The 24,585-nt window shown below is 37.2% G+C and overlaps 1 protein-coding gene across 1 annotated transcript in view; it reads right to left on the reverse strand.

Annotated features, from left to right (window-relative positions):
* LOC136857240 (reticulon-4-interacting protein 1 homolog, mitochondrial) overlaps positions 1-24,585 on the reverse strand; it is a 71,927-nt gene that overhangs the window by 13,802 nt on the left and 33,540 nt on the right. Inside the window, exons 4-6 of the mRNA XM_067135728.2 lie at positions 23,937-24,134; positions 21,053-21,165; positions 14,643-14,931 (exon numbers count right to left, since the gene is read on the reverse strand). Coding sequence (XP_066991829.2) covers positions 14,643-14,931; positions 21,053-21,165; positions 23,937-24,134 — 600 coding nt within the window. The remainder of the gene's footprint in view (positions 1-14,642; positions 14,932-21,052; positions 21,166-23,936; positions 24,135-24,585) is intronic.

Below are 24,585 nucleotides of genomic sequence, written 5' to 3' on the forward strand. Positions count from 1 at the left end.
GGTACTCTGCAGTTCTGAATAAAACAGCCTTATCATCTGCTTCTGCTTCTTCTTTTTTTTTGCTAGTTGTTTTACGTCGCACCAACACAGATAGGTCTTACGGCGACGATGGGACAGGAAAGGGCTAGGAGTGGGAAGGAAGTGGCCGTGGCCTTAATTAAGGTACAGCCCCAGCATTTGCCTGGTGTGAAAATGGGGAAACCACGGAAAACCATCTTCAGGGCTGCCGACAGTGGGGTTCGAACCTACTATCTCCCGAATACTGGATACTGGCCACACTTAAGCTTCTGCTTCTTCTGTAGGTGAGTATCATTGGACAATTGAAACATTCCTGATCTTTCCCTTGAATCTTGCAGTGATAATCCTTGATGAGATGGGCTTCCAATCAATCAGACTGTTCTTTGATCTCTTGTTTATAAGAAATCCTACTCCTTCCTTATGTGGGTCATCTTCATTTGACTTACCAGAGTAGAGGAATGTTTGTCCCCTCAAAGTTCTTAATTCTCCAAATGTATTCCACCTGACTTCACTAACTCCTAAGATATCCAGTCTGTACCTCTCTGCCTCGGTAGCAATTTGTATTAGTTTCCCAGTCTGATACAGTATTCTGACGTTCCAAAATCCAATTTTCATGTCCTGTTTCAAGCCAAAGCTCATCGTCTTAAGATCCGTCCAGCTGCTTTTCTTAGTTTCTTTAATAAGTTAGTTTTAACCGACTGCAAGTTATTAGCACACATTCACCGAGTGTCATGGTGGGGCTGTCACCTTTAAGCCTTGACACTTGCTCCCACCTCAGATGTTACAAGTGGAAAGGATGCCATTTACTGCATCCTTAATTGTGATATGGTTATTCCGCCATATATTCGGTCGCCAGAGCCTCGTCTGTGGTAACAGTGAGCACCACGGGAAGGTGAGGTTGATTTTTGCAATTGGAGAGGCTATTTGTTGCGCATCCAACTGCCTTGCACCCCTGTTAACTCTTAGAGGGCAGAATTTAATATACTAAATGGTCAGAGATCCAGCGTCATCGGCAGACATAGTAATAAAAATTTCAACAAATGGAAGTAAATGACACTTATAGGTCTGAGGGTTGTGTTATCTCCCTGTTAGCGTTTTATAAGCTGTGAGAGGCTATCATGTTCAGTCAACCATGTGTCGCAAGTTTTGAGACTGACTTTTCGCGATTTATATAACTATTTTGCAAAATGGTTAGTAAGAAGAGAATCAGTGAGCAATAGATTGCTTCAATTTCAGACTCTACGAATGCAGATGAAAGTGAAGACAAAAATTCAAGTAGTGAGCCTTCTCAGTGCAAGAGTGACTCGAGTGCCCCAGAGAATGAAACAGCTGACGAAACAATTGACGTTAGTACTTGGACCAAGGACCTTCATGTAACATTCCGATACATAATATTAATCAAGGACCAGTTTTATATTCATATTTTGACATGGCGACCGTGCCTACAGAGTACTTTTTAACTTTTTTTAATACTGAAATTTATACATAATTCACCAAGAAACCGTAATTCAGAGAAACAAATGGAAAAAAACAGGCAACACCTCCATCTAGAACATGTAGAATCAAAGACTAGCCATCTCCAACACTATCTGATGCAAGGACTTTGATTAGCATAATAACATTTGTGGAATGACTCTTATGCCTTTTCTGCACTAACATGCTTACTTACTTACTCCTGGACGTTACAGCCCGTGGAGGGCCTTGGTCTCTCGAACTATCGTAGCCCACTCCTCTTGGTCGGTCGCCTTGCTTCTCCATCTGCATTATATCTGAAGCATGTCTTCTGTCAATCAGCACATGATCTATCTGATTCTGTGTGATACCATCTGGTGAACACCAAGTAGCCTCCCTCACATCTTTCCGTTGTAGCCAGGTACTCCTAACCACCATTTCATTACTTATGGCAAAATCTATCAACCCACCTTTCTGAGGTCTTCTTCCACACCATCCAGCCATCTCTTTCTTGGTCTTCCTTTCAGTCGTCTCCCGCCTGGTTTACCCTGATATACTTTCTTAACTGCTCTCTCTTCAGGCATCCATTCCACATGTCCTAGCCATCTCAGTCTACTACCCTTGATATCCGTCACAATATCTGGTTCCCCATATAACATCTTTATTTCCTCATTCCTCCTTATCCTCCATATCCCATTAACATATAAGAGTCCATATATTTTCCTTAATATCTTTCGTTCCCATCTCTGGAGGAGTTCTTCATCTGTGCCAATAAGAGTCCATGTCTCTGATCCATAAATCACCACTGGTTTAACTACGGTTCTATACACTTTAATCTTCAAATTTCTACTAAGTGTTCTTGTTCTAAAAACCTTGACTAATGAAAAATAGCTTCAGTTGCCTGCTGCTATTCTTGCTTTTATCTCCTCTCTTATATCATTGTCTGAAGTAACCAGTGATCCGAGATACCTGAAACTCCTACCTTTTCCATAGTTTTTCCCATTCAGTTGTATTGTGGTTCTCCTGTCATTTCTGTAGACCGAGATACGAACATATACTTTGTCTTCTCCTGATTCACAAGAAGACCTATTTCTATAGCTGCTCTTTCCAACCTCCCCAGGCCTTCCTCTGATTCTTGAAATCTTAGTGCCATCAGATTTATGTCATCTGCATAGGCTAGATTCTGGCTCAAACGGTTGAGCAGTGTTCCTCCTGGGTTACTAATTACTGCTTTCCTCATGACATTTTCCAGGTCTATGTTGAACAATAGTGTTGACATTACGTCCCCTTGCCTTAGACTCTGTACTACTGCAAACTCTTTAGTTATATTTCCTCCAACTTAACCACACCTCTTGTATCCTTCAAAGTCATTTTGATAAGTCTGATAATCTTCACTGAGATTTCAAAGTCTTTCATCACTTCATACAGCTCTCCCCTTATTATACAATCATATGCCTGTTGAAAATCCACAAATGATTGGTGGATATCTGCGTTGTATTCATAACATTTCTCCATTAACTGATGTACCACAAATATTTGGTCCGTCATGGATCTATTTGGTCAAAAACTGCATTGATAATCCCCTATTATTTCTTCTGTAAGTGGTGCTACTCTCTCAGCCAGTATCTTGGTGAACACTTTATAGACCATACTCAATAGTGCTATCCCTCTATAGTTGTTATAACACGTTTTGTCATTCTTTTTATGTATAGGGCAGATTATTGCAAGATTCGACTGTTTAGGCATCTCCTCTTGTTCCCAAATCTCACAGATTAGCTGATGTAAGTGATTTGTGATTTGGTCTCCTCCATTCTTAAGCATTTCGGCAGTAATATTATCAATCCCGGGGGCTTTATTCTTTAAGGCTTTTATGGCCTTATACACTTCCTCCCTAGTTGGTGATGCTACGATTGTTTCTTTCCTCGACTCTGAAGGTTCCTCCCTTTCATCTTCTCCCCACCACCAGTCTTGGTTTTCATGTTCTTCATTGGGATTAAGTAATTCCATAAAGTATTCAGCCCATCTATCCAATATTTCTTTTGTTCCTCCAATCAGATTTCCTTGTTTATCCTTACAGAACATTGCCCTGGGCTGAAAGCCTTTCCGTTCCGCCTTCACTTGTGCATAGAAATTCCTTATATCCCTGTTTTTCTCTTGCTCCTCAAGTTCCATTATCCATCTTCTTTCATATTCTCTCTTCTTTTGTCTACATATCCTACTTGCTTCTACTCTCTTCTGTCTGTATTCCTCTGTATTAGCTCTAGTGTTCCTGTTGAGGATTCTCTTTCGCGCTTCAGTATTTGTTCTGCTGTATTATGCAATACCTCTTTTATAATCTTCCATTTCCCTTCAATATTTTCTTTTTGCCACTCTGTTTCCTTACCTTGAAATTGTTCAGTTATCTTTGACTTACATCTCTCTTTCACTATTTCATCTGTTGTAAGTTTTCTACTGGCATACCTCTTCTGGATTTTGTCTACCTGTGTTCTTCTATAATTAGCTATTTTCTGCCTACACTTTATCCATACCATATAATGGTCTGATTCACATTCTGCTCCTCGGCAGCTTTCCACCTGCATTATATCTGAAGCATGTCTTCTGTCAATCAGCACATGATCTATCTGATTCTGTGTGATACCATCTGGTGAATGCCAAGTAGCCTTCCTCACATCTTTCCGTTGTAGCCAGGTACTCCTAACCACCATTTCATTACTTATGGCAAAATCTATCAACTCAATCCATTATCATAAGAATGCTAATGAAGGCTCTCTTTCCCAATTGTCCCTCTAAAGGCTTCTTCACGTCCTACTTTAGCATTAAGATCTCCTAAAACAATCTTAATATCATGTTTTGGTATCCCATCTATTACGTGCTCCAGTTGGCTATAGAATTATTTTCTTCGTCCGCTTCCTCAGTCGGAGCATATACACATACAAGTTTTGTATTGAAGAACCTGCCTTTCATCCTCAAGCTGCTCATTCTCTCATCTATTGGTTTAAAATCCATCACCATAGGTCTAAATCTGTTATCAATCAAAAAGCCTGTGCCCCCACCCGTACCAATATTACTTCCACTATACATCAGTGTGTATCTTCCACTCTGAAAGGTACCACTCCCTTTCCACCTCACTTCTTGTATGGCCGTAATGTTTATTTTGTACCTATCCATTTCTTCCTTCAGGGATTGTAAGGCACCTGGTTTCTTTAATGTCCTTACATTCCAGGTTGCAATTGAAATGTCATGTTTCTGTTTGCGAGTACCTTTTCCATGCCTATTTCGTTGTCGTTGATCAGTCCGGCTATTCCTTTCGAGTTCCGAAACAAGTAAAGTTTTCACGAGATGGAGTTGTTAGCCCCATGCTCAACCCCCAACCTGGATGACCAGGGACCCTTCTGTCTGGGTTACCATACCATAGCCGAGGGTATCCCGTTTTAAGGCACTGGATACTCGCCCTCATCCATCTCCCGAAGGAGTAGGATTTGCTGGTACCGTAGGCAGCAAAACCACCAACTTGAGCGTTTCTCAGTATTTCCCATGGGCACCCACTCGGCATGTGTACCTACACTGAGACTCATCTACCAGCCATTGACCCTCCTCCTTTATCCAGGCTTGGGACTGGCGCTGGGATTTCCGTGGTATCTCCCAGTGGCGGAGTTGCACTAACATGCTGCTGTGGAAAAATATGATAATATTCTAAAGACCTCTAACATTGGAGTACATCCATTATTCTAAGTAATTAAATAATATTACGTACGTACGCATGTTTATAGCTAGTGTTCGATAATTCTAGAGGAGTTTTAATTTGCCATATTTTTGGTCAACGTACAGACAAAAAACGCTTCCACCTGCATAAGGTAAAAAATAACAAATATAAAGTGCACTGCTCACTTTGTAAGCACAAGTTCGGTGTATTAGTAAATCACATTGTACCCAGCATGCTAATACAAAAGAGCACAAAAGCAGACTTAGAAGAACGAATCTTCAGGTAATGTAAGTCTCCCAGTTCCACTTTGAATAGTGAATTCAGCAAAGGTGCAGAACTGGAGCAGGTTGTGATGTATCATATGGAAGTTAAAGTAGCATGGACTGTCCCATAACTCACAAAGGACATATTTATGGATTCCGATGTGGCCAAAAAAGTGCAGCTTGGCAGAAAGGAAACAAAAGTGTACGTGATATTTTTAGATATAATGCAACAGACTTCGGCAGCTGGCACAATTCCTATCATCGCCGCTAGATGGGGGGCTTCATTCATTCCATTTGTCCAGCACAAATCCCACATGGAGTGACCGGGATTTGAACCACGGAACGCAGCGGTGAGAGGCCGGTGCGCTGCCGCCTGAGCCACGGAGCTCCTCAATCAATCAATCAATCAATCAATCAATCAATCAATCAATCAATCAATCAATCAATCAATCAATCAATCAATCAATCAATCAATCAATCAACAGGCTCTCTTGTCATCAGTCCCAGTTCTTCTACATCCATCCATTTTCAGCCCCGATGAGCTCATTTCTGTTTCCCAGCTTCATCAGTAGGGTGGGCATCAACACTCATTGAGGGGCTATCTTGTCTTGATGTGGGAAGTATAGAACAAAAAGAAAGCCAGATGAGTACAGGAAAATGAAAGAAATATAAGCAAACATAAGTACAGGTGGTTAGAGATAGGAATACAGGAAAAACACAAGAGTGCTTGAACAAATTTTCTTGGCTGGATCCTCTTTAATAATTTTTTTCAGCTATTCTCTGCATTTTTTGCCAGATTCTTGATTTCTCTTTCCTTTTTCCTGAAAGGTGGTTCAGGGCAGCAGTTGTCTGTTCTCCTAAAACATTCTGATTAAATCAAACTCTTCAACAATGATGTCTGATTTAAGAGTTAGTTTGAGAGTAGTCGGATAGTGTAATCCTTCTAGTACTGTTACAAACTGAGATACAGAGGTCCAACGTTCCTTAGCACAGGTACCTTCACATAATAATATATATATACTCAAATTCAATTCCTCTGTATATATATGTATATATATTCCTATGATGAGGGGAGAAAGTCTCTCGCTTCTGTCCACATTGCAACAGTACATTGATTATACTTGTACGATTTGCCGCCACGACACTTCTAAGACCCATTAATGCATGTAATCACCTTGATTCTCAGCTTAAACTTTTCAAATGCCATGAAAAACACTATTTTGGAAATGTATCCGGCAAGGTGCATTTACATTATTCAAATAATGCACTTGGATGAAACAATGGCAAACATAACCTCCCGCAATGAAAGGAAGAAAAATACGATTCAAAGACAAGGAAAAATTATGCTGGCTCCACTGTGCAAATGCTTTATCTTTTGGATTACTGTACTGTCTGAATTTTTAGATGACTTGTACTTAGGGTTACCAACTGAAAATTTCCAAATGCAGGACATTGCTTAGCAAAAAGCAGGACATTTAAGAAAAATGCTTGACAATTTCAATCGATAACAAAATTATACATATATTACACACAACTGTTTACAAAAGGAAATACCTTACTTAATGATCAGTCCTTGGCTGCAGTTCATTTCCTTGAAGCTGTATTTTTCAACAGAACCTACTTTTGACAAAAGACGCAAGTTATTTTCTTGAAGTACACATTTATAAAATCCTTCACACGACACATCTTTGAAATTGAACTTCACAAGTAACATTCCTTTCACTGATTCTACCAACAAATGGTTCCTTTCCTTTGTCCATTGAGCATTTATGAATGAAAACACACGTTCAGTGGAGGCATTGCTGCCTGGTATGGCAAAGAAAAACCGGCAAATGTTCAAAAGTTCAGAAAATACCTCAATGTTCTGGCACTTATTAAAAAAAACAGACCATTGTTGGTCTAGTGTTGTATCTTTATCCAAAGTTGAAGTTTTAGAATAATCCCTTACATTGCAGAACTGGTTGAATAATTTTGAATCATCTATTTCTACACCTTTTGACTGTAAGTACTGAATACATGGTACAATATCGTCAAAGCTGAGGTCTTTAATGTTTTGAAGTTTCAACCATTTGAAACACTTGAATTCCTCTATAGGATGCATCCATTTATCCAAGTACTCAGTGCAGGTTTCATAGAAACAAGTTACATTCTCCATAAACACTTTGCATTCTTTATCCAAACCATCTTCTGAAAATGTATTTAACATCTGTCTGACTTTAAGGGGAATGAATTGACCTTCAAGTCTGCCTTTCAATGAAGATTGGACAGATTCTAATAGTTCAAGCACTTCTACAACAGTATTATGTTCTTTCTCACTGAGAAAGTCTTAGAATGATTTAAAAGCTGCAGATAATTTAAATAAACAAATTCATAAAAGTCTTTCAGTTCCTGAGTGCGCACTGCATATATATGAAAGAAGTTGAAAATTTTCATCACCACAGACTCAATATCAATAGGAAGAACACCAGCTCCATGTTGCAAACAGTTATGTAGAATGTGAGTAGGACATCCAACACCTACTATGTTTTCATTCAAGTCTTTTTTGCAAGCAGAGAATACATTCTTCCCTTCCCTGTGTGCAAGGCCTCCAAAATTAACAATGGCATTGTCTCCAGAAAATGCAATGCATCTAGAAGTAATTTTATGCTTTTTGAGAGTATCTGAAATATAGGAGGAAATACATTCAGAACTTTCATTTGGACATGCTTGTAAACCAAGAACTTTTATCTGAATGCCATTATTTTTGTAATCAAAGAATTGGATGACAATTGGAAACAACTTTAGTGCACCATGATAGCTTGCATCTCTTCCTAGGCCAAAAAATGGAACTTTATTGTTAAGAGTTTCAATTATAATATCTGTCGAGTGAGGAGCAATAACATTATTTATTATGGCTTCTGTTTTAGTTCTTGCACAGGTCAGTTTCTGTGCTACTTCAGAACCTAAGAACATACTCTTATTCAATTTGGTGTGCAGTCCATTGATTTGTACGACTGGTGATGGAAAACTGTATGAAATGACATTGTAGCTTCTGCGGCTTGAACTTTTTTAATCATCTGGTGAATATTTGAGAGTGACAAATGATAACATTGAACATGATATTGACCTAATTCTCACCGTCTTTTTGTGTTTTTCACTGTTAACGTGTCTTTCCAAGTCACCAACACCTTTGTATCCGACATTAACATAACTATCACACACTGCACATTTCGCTTCACTTTCACTGCGTCCGTGATACTTATGTTTTAGTTTATCCGAAAATTTACACTGTCTTTTTTTTAGATTCACTCCTTTCAGGTTGCAAAGATGACATACCGGTACATAATAGGATGCAATGAGATTCATATTTCACTCCACTCGCTGCATACTTGCACTATAATTTACGGCGACAACCAGATAACCAAACACGATAACTGCAAATCATATGGCAAGCACATGTAAACTGTAGCTCTCGACACTTCCAGTTTCTCTCAACATAAACGTGGAAATGAAGCGTGTTGATTGGTTGATCGATGCCTTGACTTCGAGTTCAATATATCGAATATTAGTATTACTTATTTCCACCCTCAGAAGTAGCGCCCTGAGCACATGGAGTTGATGTACGATACAATAACATGCTGTTTCAGCCTATAACCTAAGTGAGCAATCTTGTAACGAAAAATGCCGGACAATGTCGATAAAGTAGAAATGCCGGCCGGACATAACCAAAATGATTGAAAAGCAGGACATGTCCGGAAAGCCGGACGGTTGGTAACCCTACTTGTACTTGCATGGTAAGTGCCCGACGAACCTTAAAACATTGTGGCTTTTCGAACTTTCCTTTGATGGGGGAAGGAAGTCTCTCGCTTCCGTGTGCAGTGTGCACTGTGCACTGCATAGCAACACAGTACATTTTCCAACTGGCAGTTCTCTCCTTTAAAACCATAAGTCTGTTTGGCGTCAGCATTTAAAAAAATAAAACAAACAAACAACATATTGTTTGGTGCGTACGAATTGATTATAGGCTATAAGTCACGCTTTTTCGCCAACTGTCGCCATTTCCAGTGTTCGCGGATTCTACCTCTCCGCAGTCCGCACACTGCCTGCTACGTGATATTGTGGCGTTTCTTAAAACGCTGAATACAAAATAATTATGATTCCGCTCAAACTTAGCAGATAAGAAGCACACTGTAGACACGCCGAAGTGGGTGAAAGTGCGCGAAGTTACCCCTTCATGTTCCGGAAGACGCATTCTTTCATGACACGGAAAAATTTTGAATTTAAATACTCTTTAAAATACTTTTTTTTTTTGAAATGTAAAGGCAGTTTCGAATTAAAAGTCTGAATTTCGGTAACGGGACTGACGTTGTTCTTCGAATTACCGGTACGAATTATCCGTATTTCGAATTAAACAATTTAAATAACATGCAAAACCGTTACTTCATGTTTCAGGAACTAAAGCTGCTTCGAATTAGGCAAGATTTTGAATTATCGAGGTTCTACTGTAAAAATCTTGATTTTTCATGTCCCTACTTACTTTCAACCATTTTCGGGGACACCAAACAAAACATACTATAGATGGGCCGGCAAAAGGTTGCACTTGACAGTTGTAATTCATGTTGGCACCACTACAAAAATTAACTGAAGAATGTTACCCGTCGATCAGAATGACCAATCTACTTTTTACGTCAGATACAGTTACGCATTTTATTCATATTAATTTGTATTTAATTCTGTACAGTGCTTATAATCTTTTATTTGCTTACAAAAATATGATCATTTAAAAATATTATAAGTATTAAGCGAGCCACGAGATAAATACGAACTATTTTCATTTGATTGTTGTTGGCAATGCTGTATTTGTAGTATAGTGGTGCCATCTATAACTAGCTTTTCAATCCTATTTAAGTGTTGCCGTTTTGCCTGTCGCCGCTAGCATGTGGTCAGGTGTGATTCACGCGATTATGAAAGTTTTGTTTTCTTTGTGAGATAATTGTGGAATTTGATTTTAATGAGTGCAGTGCGATGTCACGGAAACAACAACATAGTCGTGAACTGCTAAGTGATAATCCTTTGCACCGCGGAGTGGCCCTTAATAATAGTCAAGCATTAGAAAAAGTTAGCCATGTTGCAACATTCATTAACTCCGCAATGGCAATACATGACATCATCAGTGACTGTCAGGAGTTGATGATCTGGCTAGACGACGACAATGACGGCGATGGTAGTGATACCCTTCAGTATCGAGTGTGAATCAGGTATGAAAATGTTTCAGAATTTTCATAAATTTAATACATTTTACATGAAACCTTTTATGTTAGCACGGGTATATATTATTGTAACATTTATTGATGTATTTTAAATAAGATTCTTGTTGGCCGATTTCTGCTGTACTTTCTAATATCACGAAAATATGAACTTCGTTGTAGATTTATCTTGTATCATTTTGTGTGATGAAATATTTTATTGTAAACTTAATCGGTGTGTTGAAAGTCTGATTATTGCCGGCCGATTTCATTTGTATTGTGTATCATCGCAATTACATTAAATGCATTTCTCCCATATTTTTAAAAACTCACGTGTCGTGCAATCAGCTGTTGTTGCGGCGGCAACATTCACTTCGTGCGCCATTGCAGTGCAACCAACATTGAACGCAGCTGTCATGTGCAACCTTACCCCGGCCCACCTATAGGGTATTATTATTTATAAATTTCATTTTCCGTATTGACAGATTCAAAGTATAGATAAGATAAGATGACAACAAGCCTTCAAACACATCGGCACAAGACTTCCACAACAACTAAAACTACAACCACAAACGTAGACGAGAGAGGTGTTGCCACCAACTACTTCTAATTCAAACTCAAGACCTGCTGTTTACTATATCAAAACTTACCATAGTACATCACAAGTTGGAATATATAACACAATATAAAAAATTTCTTCATGACACAGGTCCATATCAATATGACGCATACCAGCTTCAGAACTGACTTGAAGATTACCATACACAGCTAATTTCAACATAACATAAAAGCAAAGGAACTACACAGACGATAGAAGAATGGAACCTATGTAACATGAACTAAAAATTTTTAACAAGTGTCTACCTATACCAAATTTTAATGTGTTAAAACTTTTTAAGTGTTTTATATTATGACCCATATGTTTTAATATGTCCCACATACTCATGTTCTAACTTATTGTAACTTTTTACCTTGACTACTGATATTTTAACTACATGCTACTGTATACATTTCCATCCCCCATTAGACATCCGGATGTCTAATACAATAACAACTTGTGAATTGTCTAATGGCTGGAAACAAATCATGTACTAGCTGATGATGGCCGTTAAAGAGCCGAAACCAGTACTAGTTTAATCTATTTAAAATAAAATTGTGTATTGATTGGTGGAAAAACACTTTTCTTATCTATACACCTATAGGGTATGCGTTAATAAAACATGGGAGACAACGAAGTATGAAATTAAACATTATGATAATAAACACATTACCGCCACACCTGTAGATATCCATAAATGCGGCAAACTTTCCTGTTATTTATTTTTATTCTTTCCGTCGTGGAACTTATGGCACTATCCGGGCGATAGCATATCTAATCTAAACAAAGCGGTCTCTCTTATCTCATTTACAGCTGTTTACGTAAATCCTGATGTGATAAATGTAGCGAACAAGCATAAAATATACCTAAAAATAAGGGTCTGGCTTTCAACAGCCGCAGTTTGCAAAAGAATGATTCTAGTCAATATGTATTACATTCAGAAATACAACTCATAACATACGCTAGTTATCAGCTGGTGGTTTGGCATGTTTTCAACAACATGGCTTTATTCAGGAGTAGCTTCTGCTATACATACACCAGCTGGGAATATTAGAGACCATCTCCAGAAACCATTTGGGAATAGCTTCACATGGCTTGGACTCTATAGTCAGAAACAAAACTATTTTTAAAAGGTTCAAAAAGACGAGACCTCGAATGCTCTCGGTCTCGATTGCAGTGCACGGCTGACAAGATGGCAGTGAAGAGGACGTCACTTGGAATGTCGACACGCCGGTAGCAGGGAAGTTAGCGGCGCAAGACAATTAAAATGGAAACAGTGATTACTGTGTGGTAGGCCTACTGGTCAACTGACAGAGACAAATGACTGGCCATTGAGTTATTCCTTTTCTCTACGGGGTCGAGTATGAAGTGAGACGAATCTTTGTAGCGAGTTTTTACAACTGTATGCCCTTCCCGACGTTGAACTCATCAGAGGAATTAATGAGATGAAATGAATGACGTGATACGAGTAACTAAAACGGATTATATTTATTTTACATGTAAGCCTAAAAGTCATGTACACCATTTATTGACTTTTTACATTTAGAAATGCAGCCTTCCAATGAAAATAGCCAGTATAACTCAAATACATTCATAAGTTAAAGAACATTGTAGAATGTCTGCATGTATAATTTATAGCTCTTTATAGCCTACAAGTCATGTGTTCACTGCACAAAATTTGAGGTTATCACATAATGGACTCCCTTTACATTTTTGGTTGTAAAATTGGGAAAGAAAGGGGTCTAACCTGCGAGTGAATATGGTATTTTTTGCGTGATAGTCTAGACATGGATTAGAAACATAATTGTGTGAAGTTGACTAGAGTGGTGCATATTTGTGTAGCCCAGTTATGTATATTGGAAAAATCGTGATGAAGACAAAATTAAAATCCAGGAAGTGTATAGGGCATCGTTCAATGGTGGTGTGTATGTTGAAACTTGCACCTTCAAGTTCCGACTCGAGTCGATAGAAGTGTTGTTGCATTCAAGACGGCGGTCACAGTAATTCTCTCGCACATGGCCGAGTTTAACCTCCAAATAATTCATGGTCAAAGAGTGTGACCAGAAAACAACGTTTAATAACCCACTGGTCCAAAATATAAGGCTGCAGCTTACATTTGTTTTACAAAGTGTGTGTGTGAGTGTGTGTGTGTGTGTGATCTGCAAATAATGCTCTGATACGTTTATCTGCCCCAGTGCAAATGTTTTTATATTTGTCTGGTGCTTTAGACACTGTTATTTAATAAGCCCTAGTGGAAAAGGTTTCTGTTATTTATTATCTCTTTTTTTCCACGTCTTTTAATATTATCATCTTTAGAAACGGTAAATAGCCTATATCTTTCACTGTACCTGTACATACACAACGTAAAATGCGCGCTTGTCGGAAAAAAAAAAAAAAAGAACATCAAGTGTTTACATATCCCTGTTTGATAGTTCTGATTCGTGTATTCAATAGTTTTTCTTGCTTAACACATTCTTTTTCCTTGTACCCTGCAGAAACGTCCTAACAAGATTTTACTGAATAAAATAACCTCTGAAATCACTCATCCACTCTGCATCGTATTTTGAGGTGTATCACATTCTTACTTAATTTCAGTACATAGCATTTAAATTAAGCGATTGTTTACTTCAGCCTTTATTTCTAACAACTACTGTTATTGGCCACATTGTTCATGCATTTAAAATACGGAAACATGTTCCCTTTCATTTTCAGTCGATAAATATTACTAATAGACTCCGACGAGTTCGAATGTCGATGAGAGAGCTCGCTAGTACACATAGCACGTAAACTATACCAAAGATTATCGATTGCATTCAATATAATAGCTGGAAGGCATAAATATAACAGAAAAAATAATGCATGCTAAATTGCTTGTAATAACGAATGCATCAGTGATAGGGTTCTCGCTGTAACCGAAGGATAATGTACAGTTTAATATAGAAATTTTCAAGAGACATTAAAAAACCTGTCGTTAAAACAGAGTTCTCGCTATATGCTGTACTCGTTATAGCGGACTTCCACTGTATTTTATTTTATTTCACCAAAAAGTAAGCCCCTTTTCATAATCATCATCTCACATCCAGATGCAAGGGCCACCCATTAGCATAAAACGAAAGACCTGCACTAGTACATGTGCTAGGACACTCCCAGTTCTAAAAGCCACACACTAAATAAATAAAATATTAGTAGGTTTATGTAATGTAAATAGCATAAAAATTACTAAAACTTATGGTAACCCATAGAGCCTGAGATTTACATCTTCAGTAGTTCTGTGCTATCTATCTATATAAAAGTCATATTATATAGAACCAAACCAAGAATCAATTATGTCTAGTTCTGTGGAGTATGAGAATCTAGTCAAAATAATAAGATTCATGTATTACCTTTCCTTGTTCTACCAGAGAACTGATTTCCTCAATAGAACCTGGAGCAGGGAAAAAGAATCCCCAACGAACACTGCTGGTTGTACTTATGGTACCAGTTTTAATATTGGGTACAATCAAGTCCACAGCATTCTTCACCATGCCACCGACAATTCCATAGTCATCAAAATTGCGAAGTAAGGGCGATTTCAGAGTGATGTATTTTGAGAGCTTGAAGTCTTTCAAATATTTTGCATAATTTGGACCTTTGTCGGAACCAATACCTGCTGCATCCAGGATGATATCATATCTGTTGAAAAAAAAAAAAAAAGACCATTGTAATAACATGCATAGTGTGTCTAGAAAGTATGGTGAACACCAAAACGCCATAGGTGCACTCACATGCACATGACTATTTAGAGACTTGTCAAGAAGCGCCACTTAGTGTGGAGAACATGTGACTGGCAAGGTACAACCATACCAGCAACCACTGCAGCTAATAGAAAGTAATCAGTGTGAAAGGTATAATGTCACAGTGCAATGGAACATGTGAACATCAAATTCCGTTACAAATTGGGGAAAACAGTGACGAAGATGCATGAAATATTGGTGCAAAGTTACTGGAGTAAAGCCCTGCGTAAAAAATGTGTGTGATTCAAATGCTTTCCGAAGGGAAAGTAACAAATGAGGATGAGCCAGGTTCTGTTCAGCCATCGACATGCAGACCTGCAGGCATGATTGAACAAGTACGACAAATGCTGGCAAAAGATCGGTGGCAGACTCTACGACTGATGGCGGAGGAATTGGGCATTAGCAACGACATGGAATGTCCATCGTCTGCAATAATATGGGTAAGTGAAGAACTGCTGCCTGTTTGTGCCACACAAGCTGATAAATGAATAGAAAGCAAAATGAATGGAAACTTCTGGGGATTTTCAATACCATGTATGACCAGGACCAATCCTTTCTGCAAAACATTGTCAGGGGGATGAGACCTGATGCTACCAATCTGATTCAGAATCTACGTGGCAGTCATCAATGGAATGGTGTTCACTGGTTTCCACATGACCAAAAATAATTCATTCGTCTGCATAAGTCAAAGGTCAAAATACTGTTGATTACTGATGTGGCAGCCATTCTACAATAGTTTCCTAAACGTATGCTTCGCAGATAATTTCCAGAAGCTGAATGAATGTTGCCAAACTTGTGTTGTAGTGTTTGGCGATTAATTTGAAAGTAAATAGGGATATTTGTTTGTATATTCTGTTCTGGATGGAAGATCAAATTGGTTTGAAACCAAAAGAGGCGTCCAACAGAGAAGTGTATTGTCACCACTTCTGTTCATCATAGTCATGGATCGGATCATAAAATCCATCAAACACTGTAAAGAGCCTAACACTCTAATATTTACAGAGGATATTCTGATCCAGCGAGAAAATGGAAGCAGAAGTACAGGAGAAACTAAATCTTTGGAATGGCAAGTTTAAAGATATAGACACAAACTGTTGAAATGATTATCAACAGGAAAGGCACAGATTCAAACACTTTTCTGGAGGGAACTTTGTTACAATCTGTTTCTAACATAACCAAGCAATGGTTTGAACATGCTATGAGGATGGACAAAATGTGAACAGCAAGGAATTTCTTTTGACAAAGAAGTGAAAGGGGAGAGGCCAGTATGGAGGCCAAGGAATCGATGGATAGACGCAGTGAAATCAGAGGTCAGCAAGAGGAATTTCAAATGGAAGGACATAGAGGAACGGAAACTATACTTTGAAAAAAAAAAAAAAAAAAAAAAAAAAAAAGTGTTGTTATTTCGTCTCGGTGTTTTCCAAATTGGTACGTTCCTTGTCGCCAGATGTTTCATTCCAGGCTTATGTCTATGTCTTACACCTGTCATATGTTACGCAAACACGTTATGTGAACCGCTTAGTCTGACTGTGATGGTTTGGTTAGCTTCCGCTTCGAACGCTAGCGTTGTGCCACGTCCTAGGGGCCATCTGGTGGTGAATGAACGTACCATTTCCACTTCTACTTCTATTATAACGTTTCAAATTCAAAAGTGTCATTGTTTAAGAAGCCTTTCTCGTGGACAGTCGAGAATTCTTCTGAGTCTTCATAAAAGGAAAGAAAAATTCCACCTAATCAATACATTTATTTTCTTGTAAAGTATTACAATCTAGGACCGGTTTCGACCCTTCATAGGTCATCCTCAGCTATATCAGAATCACATTTGCATTTCTATCTTATACCTCTGAAAGACCTTCACGATGTATTGTTTCATATTTTCAGTGAAAACTTATCTAAAAAACTTACAAATTTCTAAGCGTTGTGTTAAAATTAAAAATTAAAATTACAAAACTTTGTCTATTATATACATGCCCTTGGGCTGACAGAATGCATCCTTGGGTTGATTAAGCATCTATCTTAGGTATTGCTTATTCTGTTGAATCGAAACCCTTTTATACTTATGTACAATCATGAATAGACTATCAGTAAAATTTGATAAATAAAGCTTGCGTGATAATTATAATAAAATATCATGTTACATCTTTATACCTTATTGCTGGAGTGATATTATTTTAGGCAAAATATAAATGCGTGTTGACCTCTATAAAATATTTTTACATAAACACACTAATGTACTTTAAAGTCTAATCATTGTACTTTAAAGTCTAAAATACTTATTGCTTGGATCTTGCGTTGTTATGTGGTAAAATATTATAACAATTTGTCTTATATAACATCAGATATTGATAATGTTTAAATATGCCGTGTATGGTTGGCTTTTAAACCTAATGATTAAATGTCAGTTCCTTCTTGCATAAAATTACAAGTTTCATATTATGTTGATTATGTATTGTATAAAACATAAATGTCTATTAAATTGAATGTATCATTTACTACAGAAGTTTTAAAAACACTTGAATGTCTAGTAATATAGTCAGTGTGTTTAATGACACTGAAACGTGTTGGCCTTGATTCTTGCGTTATATTTCCATAATTTGCCTTTTTTTATATATGTCGAATGTTGATCTTTATAGGTTCCATTTGTAAATAACAGCACATTCCTATAACTGTGAAATGGATCAATATAAGCTTGATGCGTGTTAAATTATGGAATATATGTGTGATTCAATTCTGGCCTAACTTCTGGAGTTTTCTCCCATCAAATGCCGTAAGACTGTGGTGGTTCCTTTCCCTTTTTTAAGGCTGGTAAAGTTGCTGGATGTTTGAAATGCAAGACGAGTAATGTCTGTCCAACAAACAGACAGACATTACTCGTCTTGCATTTCAAACATCCAGCAACTTTACCAGCCTTAAAAAAGGGAAAGGAACCACCACAGTCTTACGGCATTTGATGGGAGAAAACTCCAGAAGTTAGGCCAGAATTGAATCACACATATATTCCATAATTTAACACGCATCAAGCTTATATTGATCCATTTCACAGTTATAGGAATGTGCTGTTATTTACAAATGGAACCTATAAAGATCAACATTCGACATATATAAAAAAAGGCAAATTATGGAAATATAACGCAAGAATCAAGGCCAACACGTTTCAGTGTCATTAAACACACTGACTATATTACTAGACATTCAAGTGTTTTTAAAACTTCTGTAGTAAATGATACATTCAATTTAATAGACATTTATGTTTTATACAATACATAATCAACATAATATGAAACTTGTAATTTTATGCAAGAAGGAACTGACATTTAATCATTAGGTTTAAAAGCCAACCATACACGGCATATTTAAACATTATCAATATCTGATGTTATATAAGACAAATTGTTATAATATTTTACCACATAACAACGCAAGATCCAAGCAATAAGTATTTTAGACTTTAAAGTACAATGATTAGACTTTAAAGTACATTAGTGTGTTTATGTAAAAATATTTTATAGAGGTCAACACGCATTTATATTTTGCCTAAAATAATATCACTCCAGCAATAAGGTATAAAGATGTAACATGATATTTTATTATAATTATCACGCAAGCTTTATTTATCAAATTTTACTGATAGTCTATTCATGATTGTACATAAGTATAAAAGGGTTTCGATTCAACAGAATAAGCAATACCTAAGATAGATGCTTAATCAACCCAAGGATGCATTCTGTCAGCCCAAGGGCATGTATATAATAGACAAAGTTTTGTAATTTTAATTTTTAATTTTAACACAACGCTTAGAAATTTGTAAGTTTTTTAGATAAGTTTTCACTGAAAATATGAAACAATACATCGTGAAGGTCTTTCAGAGGTATAAGATAGAAATGCAAATGTGATTCTGATATAGCTGAGGATGACCTATGAAGGGTCGAAACCGGTCCTAGATTGTAATACTTTACAAGAAAATAAATGTATTGATTAGGTGGAATTTTTCTTTCCTTTTATGAAGATTGGTAAATGTCAATACGGAAAATGAAATTCATAAATCAAGAATTCTTCTGAGGACGCAGAGCACAGTTTTCTGCAAAATGTTAAGAATTTCACCTTATTTTCTTGACACGGCACAAGCCCAAAAGCCTATACAATATCATGTCTATAAGTACGGGCCGTGAAAGCATTAATGGCAACATTTCTGGTAGTTTAGTTTTTGTAGTGTTTACGTTTATGTCAAATATTGACTACCTTATGTTATAACGGTTTCATTGTAACTTGCCCCTAAGTGGATAATATATTCAGTAATATATATACCCATTTCTAGCCTTGTCCTTAATATTCCTGAATTTCTACAAGTCCAAATCTGCTAAGGGGACGAAATATGGGCCCCCTACCTTATATTCCCAGCTGTTAGTAGAAAGATGGTGCGGAATAACATTAGTACATGAATAAGCTTGGAGTTATTAAAATTAAGAGATATGAAGCTGGAATTCAAGAGCACAAATTGGGGCAAATATTAGATTACAGGAAGAGGGATTCAAGATTGGAATGATTTACCATCGGAGATGTTAGATAAATTTCCAAATTCTTTGAAATTATTTAACAGAAAATTAGGTAAGCAACACATAAGGAGTATGTTTTATCATTATGAAGAGAGAGATGAGAGCATATGTAGGGATGCCATTTGTACTTTTTTTTTTTTTTGCTATTTGCTTTACGTCGCACTGACAGGTAGGTCTCACGGCGAAGATGGGATAGGGAAGGCCCAGGAATGGGAAGGAGTGGCCGTGGCCTTAATTAAGGTACAGCCCCAGCATTTGCCTGGTGTGAAAATGGGAAAACATGGAAAAACATCTTCAGGACTACCGACAGTGAGGTTTGAACCCATTATCTGCCGGATGCAAGCTCACAGTTAATTTTTTATTTTTTTTTGCTAGTTGCTTTACGTCGCACTGACACAGATAGGTCTTATGGCGACGATGAGACAGGAAAGGGCTAGCTAGGAGTGGGAAGGAAGCAGCCGTGGCCTTGATTAAGGTACAGCCCCAGCATTTGCCTGGTGTGAAAATGGGACACCACGGAAAACCATTTTCAGGGCTGCCGACAGTGGGGTTCGAACCTACTATCTCCCGAATACTGGATACTGGCCGCACTTAAGTGACTGCAGCTATCGAGCTCCGTAAAATTAATTTTACGAAACGAACCAATCAGCGAAGCTGACATGTTGGCGCTACATCGTGAGAAGATTGTGAAGCTCGATTGTAAACAAACACTTCTTTCTAAAATGGCAGGATCCGGGTGGACTGAGGAAGCTGTTAGTGTTTTACTGACGAATAGCAGAAATATCCTTGTTTGTACGAAGTTAAAACACCACTTTATCACAACAGAAATGCAAGAAGAGAGGCAGAAAACATAATCGCCGAATTCCTATATGTATGCTTGGTCTTCTAACCTCAACTCATTTTTGACCAAGGACAGCAATCCTCTACCTTCTTCTCTTCTTTTGATCCAATCCCAAGTCCAGCATTTCCTGGCATTTCTTTTCTTCTTTTTACCACTGTAGAACATATAACTGCAGCTAAAGCAACAAGTTTGGCTTTGTTTGTTGGAGTCATACTCTCAGACACACTAAGTTGAACAGCTGATTCTTGGTTTAAAAGGTTATCGATAGATGGCAGCACATACACATCTTAGTTCAGAAGTGAGTTCATAGACAGCCATCCTGATGGTGATGCTGATTTTATTAAATAATTTTACCGTGAGCAACACAACTTGTTTTCACCGAATTTTTATAAAATTAATTGTACAACAAATTATACGTAACATTTTACCGTGAGCAATAGGCATAAGCTACAGGGCTTTCTAATTTCTACAGGTTATATGGTTATACAAATATATATAAAAAATGTAATCAGATACAAATGAATTGAGAATTTTGTCAAAAACCTTATGAAAGAAGTACAGACATTTCACACAAACATAACCAAGGTTAATATCCATTTGGAATACTCAGTTCCAAACATACTCACTTTCCTTCCTCTTTGATCTGTTGTTCATGGTCAGGAAGTGTATAATCAATCACTCTATCTGCTCCCAAGGCTTCCAAAAGAGGAGTAGCATCTGTACGACAGGTTGTTACAACCTAAACAAAGAAAGAAGGAAAGAAAGAATTTTTACAGAAGAAAGTTCAATGCACTCAGCAGATCAATATTACAAAGTCCTTTTTATTTATTCTATGTCAAGAATATTCTTTCAAGTATGTGCTAATACTAAATAAAATGTTTTATTCCAAGGAACATACTATTGACAAGAATGATTCTAATTGATTTCCAGTTCAGATAAAATGAGAGAATTTCAATTAAGAATTTACATATATTAGACTTGAAATACTGGGTTTCATGAGTAATATCTGATGCTACTGATACTGAGAGGAGCACCTGAAAAAAAGAAGAAGAAAATAATGTTTCTAACTTCAGTAGCCCCTCAATGAAAAAAAAGAAAAAAAGAAGAAAAAAAAAAAAAGGCTGCAACCAGAACTCGAGCAGTGTATTGTAGTGTTATAGTCATATAAAACTTCAAAATCTTGCTAACTCTTATTCATAATAAAATGCCAATATAAAAAATTTTCTGCTTAAACTGGAGCTAAAGATCATAGCATATAAATGAAAGAATGTAGAATGTATAGAGTAAATAGAGTTGAAATTTCAAAACAAAAATAAAACCTCTACTCAAGTACAAGCTACTGCTCAAGGGCACCATGCTTCCTACACATACAAAGGCACAGGAACTAAGAACATTGTAATACTGGGTTGTACAAAGTAAAGACTGACTTAAGGTGCGCAATACTATGGACCCGAGATTATCACACAATTTTCTTCTAAAAATGACAATCTCATCAGAAATCTCTTTCTCTCATTCAAAAATTCAACATCATAATCAATATTACAGAAATAATGAAAAGGGTGAAAATGGATTAGTCCTTTGAAGTGCCGTGTTGACAACCATCATGTAATAAGCAACAAACTTATAAAAATACAGTAAACTCTTTTGATTTAACAGACTATTAGGGACTAAGGGTTGTCCATAAAATATAAAGGACATTAAATTGTGAATCTTGGGAATTGTGCCGACAATAAAAGACTTCCAGTGGTACTAATGTACTTTAAAGGAACAATTTCATATACATACAATTTACTTGAAAAATTTATGAAGTTTCCACTTGTGTACTGTTTCTTAATAGCAATTATTGATCAAAAGTGCCAAAAATTGTTTGTGATAAGTTGTCACCTGAGGCTCTAATGAGGCACCAGTGAATAGAATTATGTCGTCCATATGTTCTCTAACCTCTGACAGTTTTGGACCAGCTGAAATGGCTTCTTCTTGATCTTCTTCATCAACATCAGTTTTCTGATCACACCGTACAACACCTACAGCAATCTCCTCCTGGCTTACAATTTTAGCCTGGGGCACCTTCATCAGTATCTAGCCAATGTTCAAGAGTTATTCTCTCAGCAATTATCACCAGGTTTCAAAACCTCTAAAATTGTTACAAACTGAAGTTTTGTCACTGACTACCTACAAGCCTCAAAGATGGCACTGACACTAGGTCTTCAAGAAGTCATGTCAGATTTTATTTCAGCATCTAAATGCTCACTCTAAGCGACATGTCACTGACTTCCACTAACTATATTTCACTTTTATTTAGCTACACTATAATTTTCATTATTATAACAATTAGGTGAGTATATAGAGTCCTTATGGTTAACTCTGTTGAGTGGCAATAGTATAATAAATTAATTTCAATAACAAACAGAAGATGCTAACCACCTATTTGTAAACATTTGCTCGAACCATTACCAAATATTTCCACAAGTTCTGGTCTTTAGCAATAAAAGAATAGTTTCTAATTTTATCAGTAATAACAACGGATAATAATGATATTGACAGACGATGTTAAAATACAGAAAGATACAGGAAATAATAATATTATTGTTTAACGTCCCACTATCTATTTTTACGGTTTTCAGAGATGCAGAGATGCAGAGTTGCCTGGAATTTTGTTCTGCAGGAGTATATACTTGTCATTAAATCTACCAAAACGAGGCTGATGTATCTGAGCAACTTAAAGTACCAGCGGACTGAGCCGGGACTGAACCCACCAACTTGAGCTCCGGATCCCAGAGCTCTACTGCCTGAGTTACTGAGCCGAGACATAAGTGATTTTGCTCATTTTCTTTTAACTTAGGAGGGTATGAAGCCAGCCCCAAGATGTAGGGGTAGCATGCCTGCCTTTTACCTGGAGGCCCCGAGTTCAATTCCCGGCCAGGTCAGGGATTTTTACCTGCATCTGAAGGCTGGTTTGAGGCCCACTCAGCTTACACGATTACAATTAAGGAGCTATCTGAAGGTGAGATGGCAGCCCCGGTCTAGAAAGCCAAGAATGACGGCCGAGAGGATCCGTCGTGCTGACCATACGACACCTTGTAATCTGCAGGCCTTCGGGCCGTGCAGCGGTCGCTTGGTAGGCTATGGCCCTTCTGGGCTGTTGTGCTCATGGGGTTCAGTTTTTTTGGAGAGTATGAAAAGATTCAATTATGCATGCATGTAAAAATATGATAAGAGTTTCTCAATCCATTATTATTATTATTATTATTATTATTATTATTATTATTATTATTATTATTATTATTATTATTTACATTTTATGGCCTTCATTGGACCACTCGAGCCAACTTTATACAAATAATTTTTTAGTTTCCTGTCAGCCCAGTACTTCTTCATTCTCTCTGATCTTATCCTTCTTTCTTCATCGGAAATCACCCTTCCTATTTTCTGTTTGTTGATTCTGATTTCCTTATTAAAGATACCTTAAATAATATCTTAAATTAATAACAAAAATGAAGCACCTCTTACATTAGCACCCCAAGCTTTAAGAAGCTGCACTGCAATGGTGCCCACACCTCCTGAGCCTCCAAGAACTAGAGTATTCTTCCCTCTGGCTGGAGTGAGGAACAAATCACCAGTTATCTTCAGAGCTGACCACGCTGTCACTCCAGCATATAGAATTGAGCTAGCTTCCAGGTGGGTTAAGTTGGTTGGTTTTTTATGGATCTAAAATAGGAACATACTCTACACATTAACAAGAAAACAAAGATTCTTTAGAGCAACTAATTATATAAATAATAATAATACAATATTAACTTCAAAAACAAATCCATTTTAGATCACTCATTATGGTAGGTCTATGAAAAAAATGTAAAATTACAGGCCTATTTTATCCAACTTTAGGGGGAAAAAAAAAAAAGCATGAAATCACATTTACATCACCCAAGCATATATCCTTAAATTACTATAATTACCATCTTGCTATTTATTCTTAGTAAACCCTATTCCATAAATTTAACATAAGATACATAAAGTGGATACCGAGTGTACGCATATCAAAAATTTCCAACACATTTCTCGGGTCTTACCAAGTAATACGGCATGTGATGATGCTTGTTGTTTTAAAGGGTCTAACATCGAAGGTCATCGGCCCAATACGGCATGTGAAGTGAGACAG

This window comes from Anabrus simplex, chromosome 1, assembly GCF_040414725.1.
Source record: "Anabrus simplex isolate iqAnaSimp1 chromosome 1, ASM4041472v1, whole genome shotgun sequence".
NCBI classification, from domain to species: domain Eukaryota; kingdom Metazoa; phylum Arthropoda; class Insecta; order Orthoptera; family Tettigoniidae; genus Anabrus; species Anabrus simplex.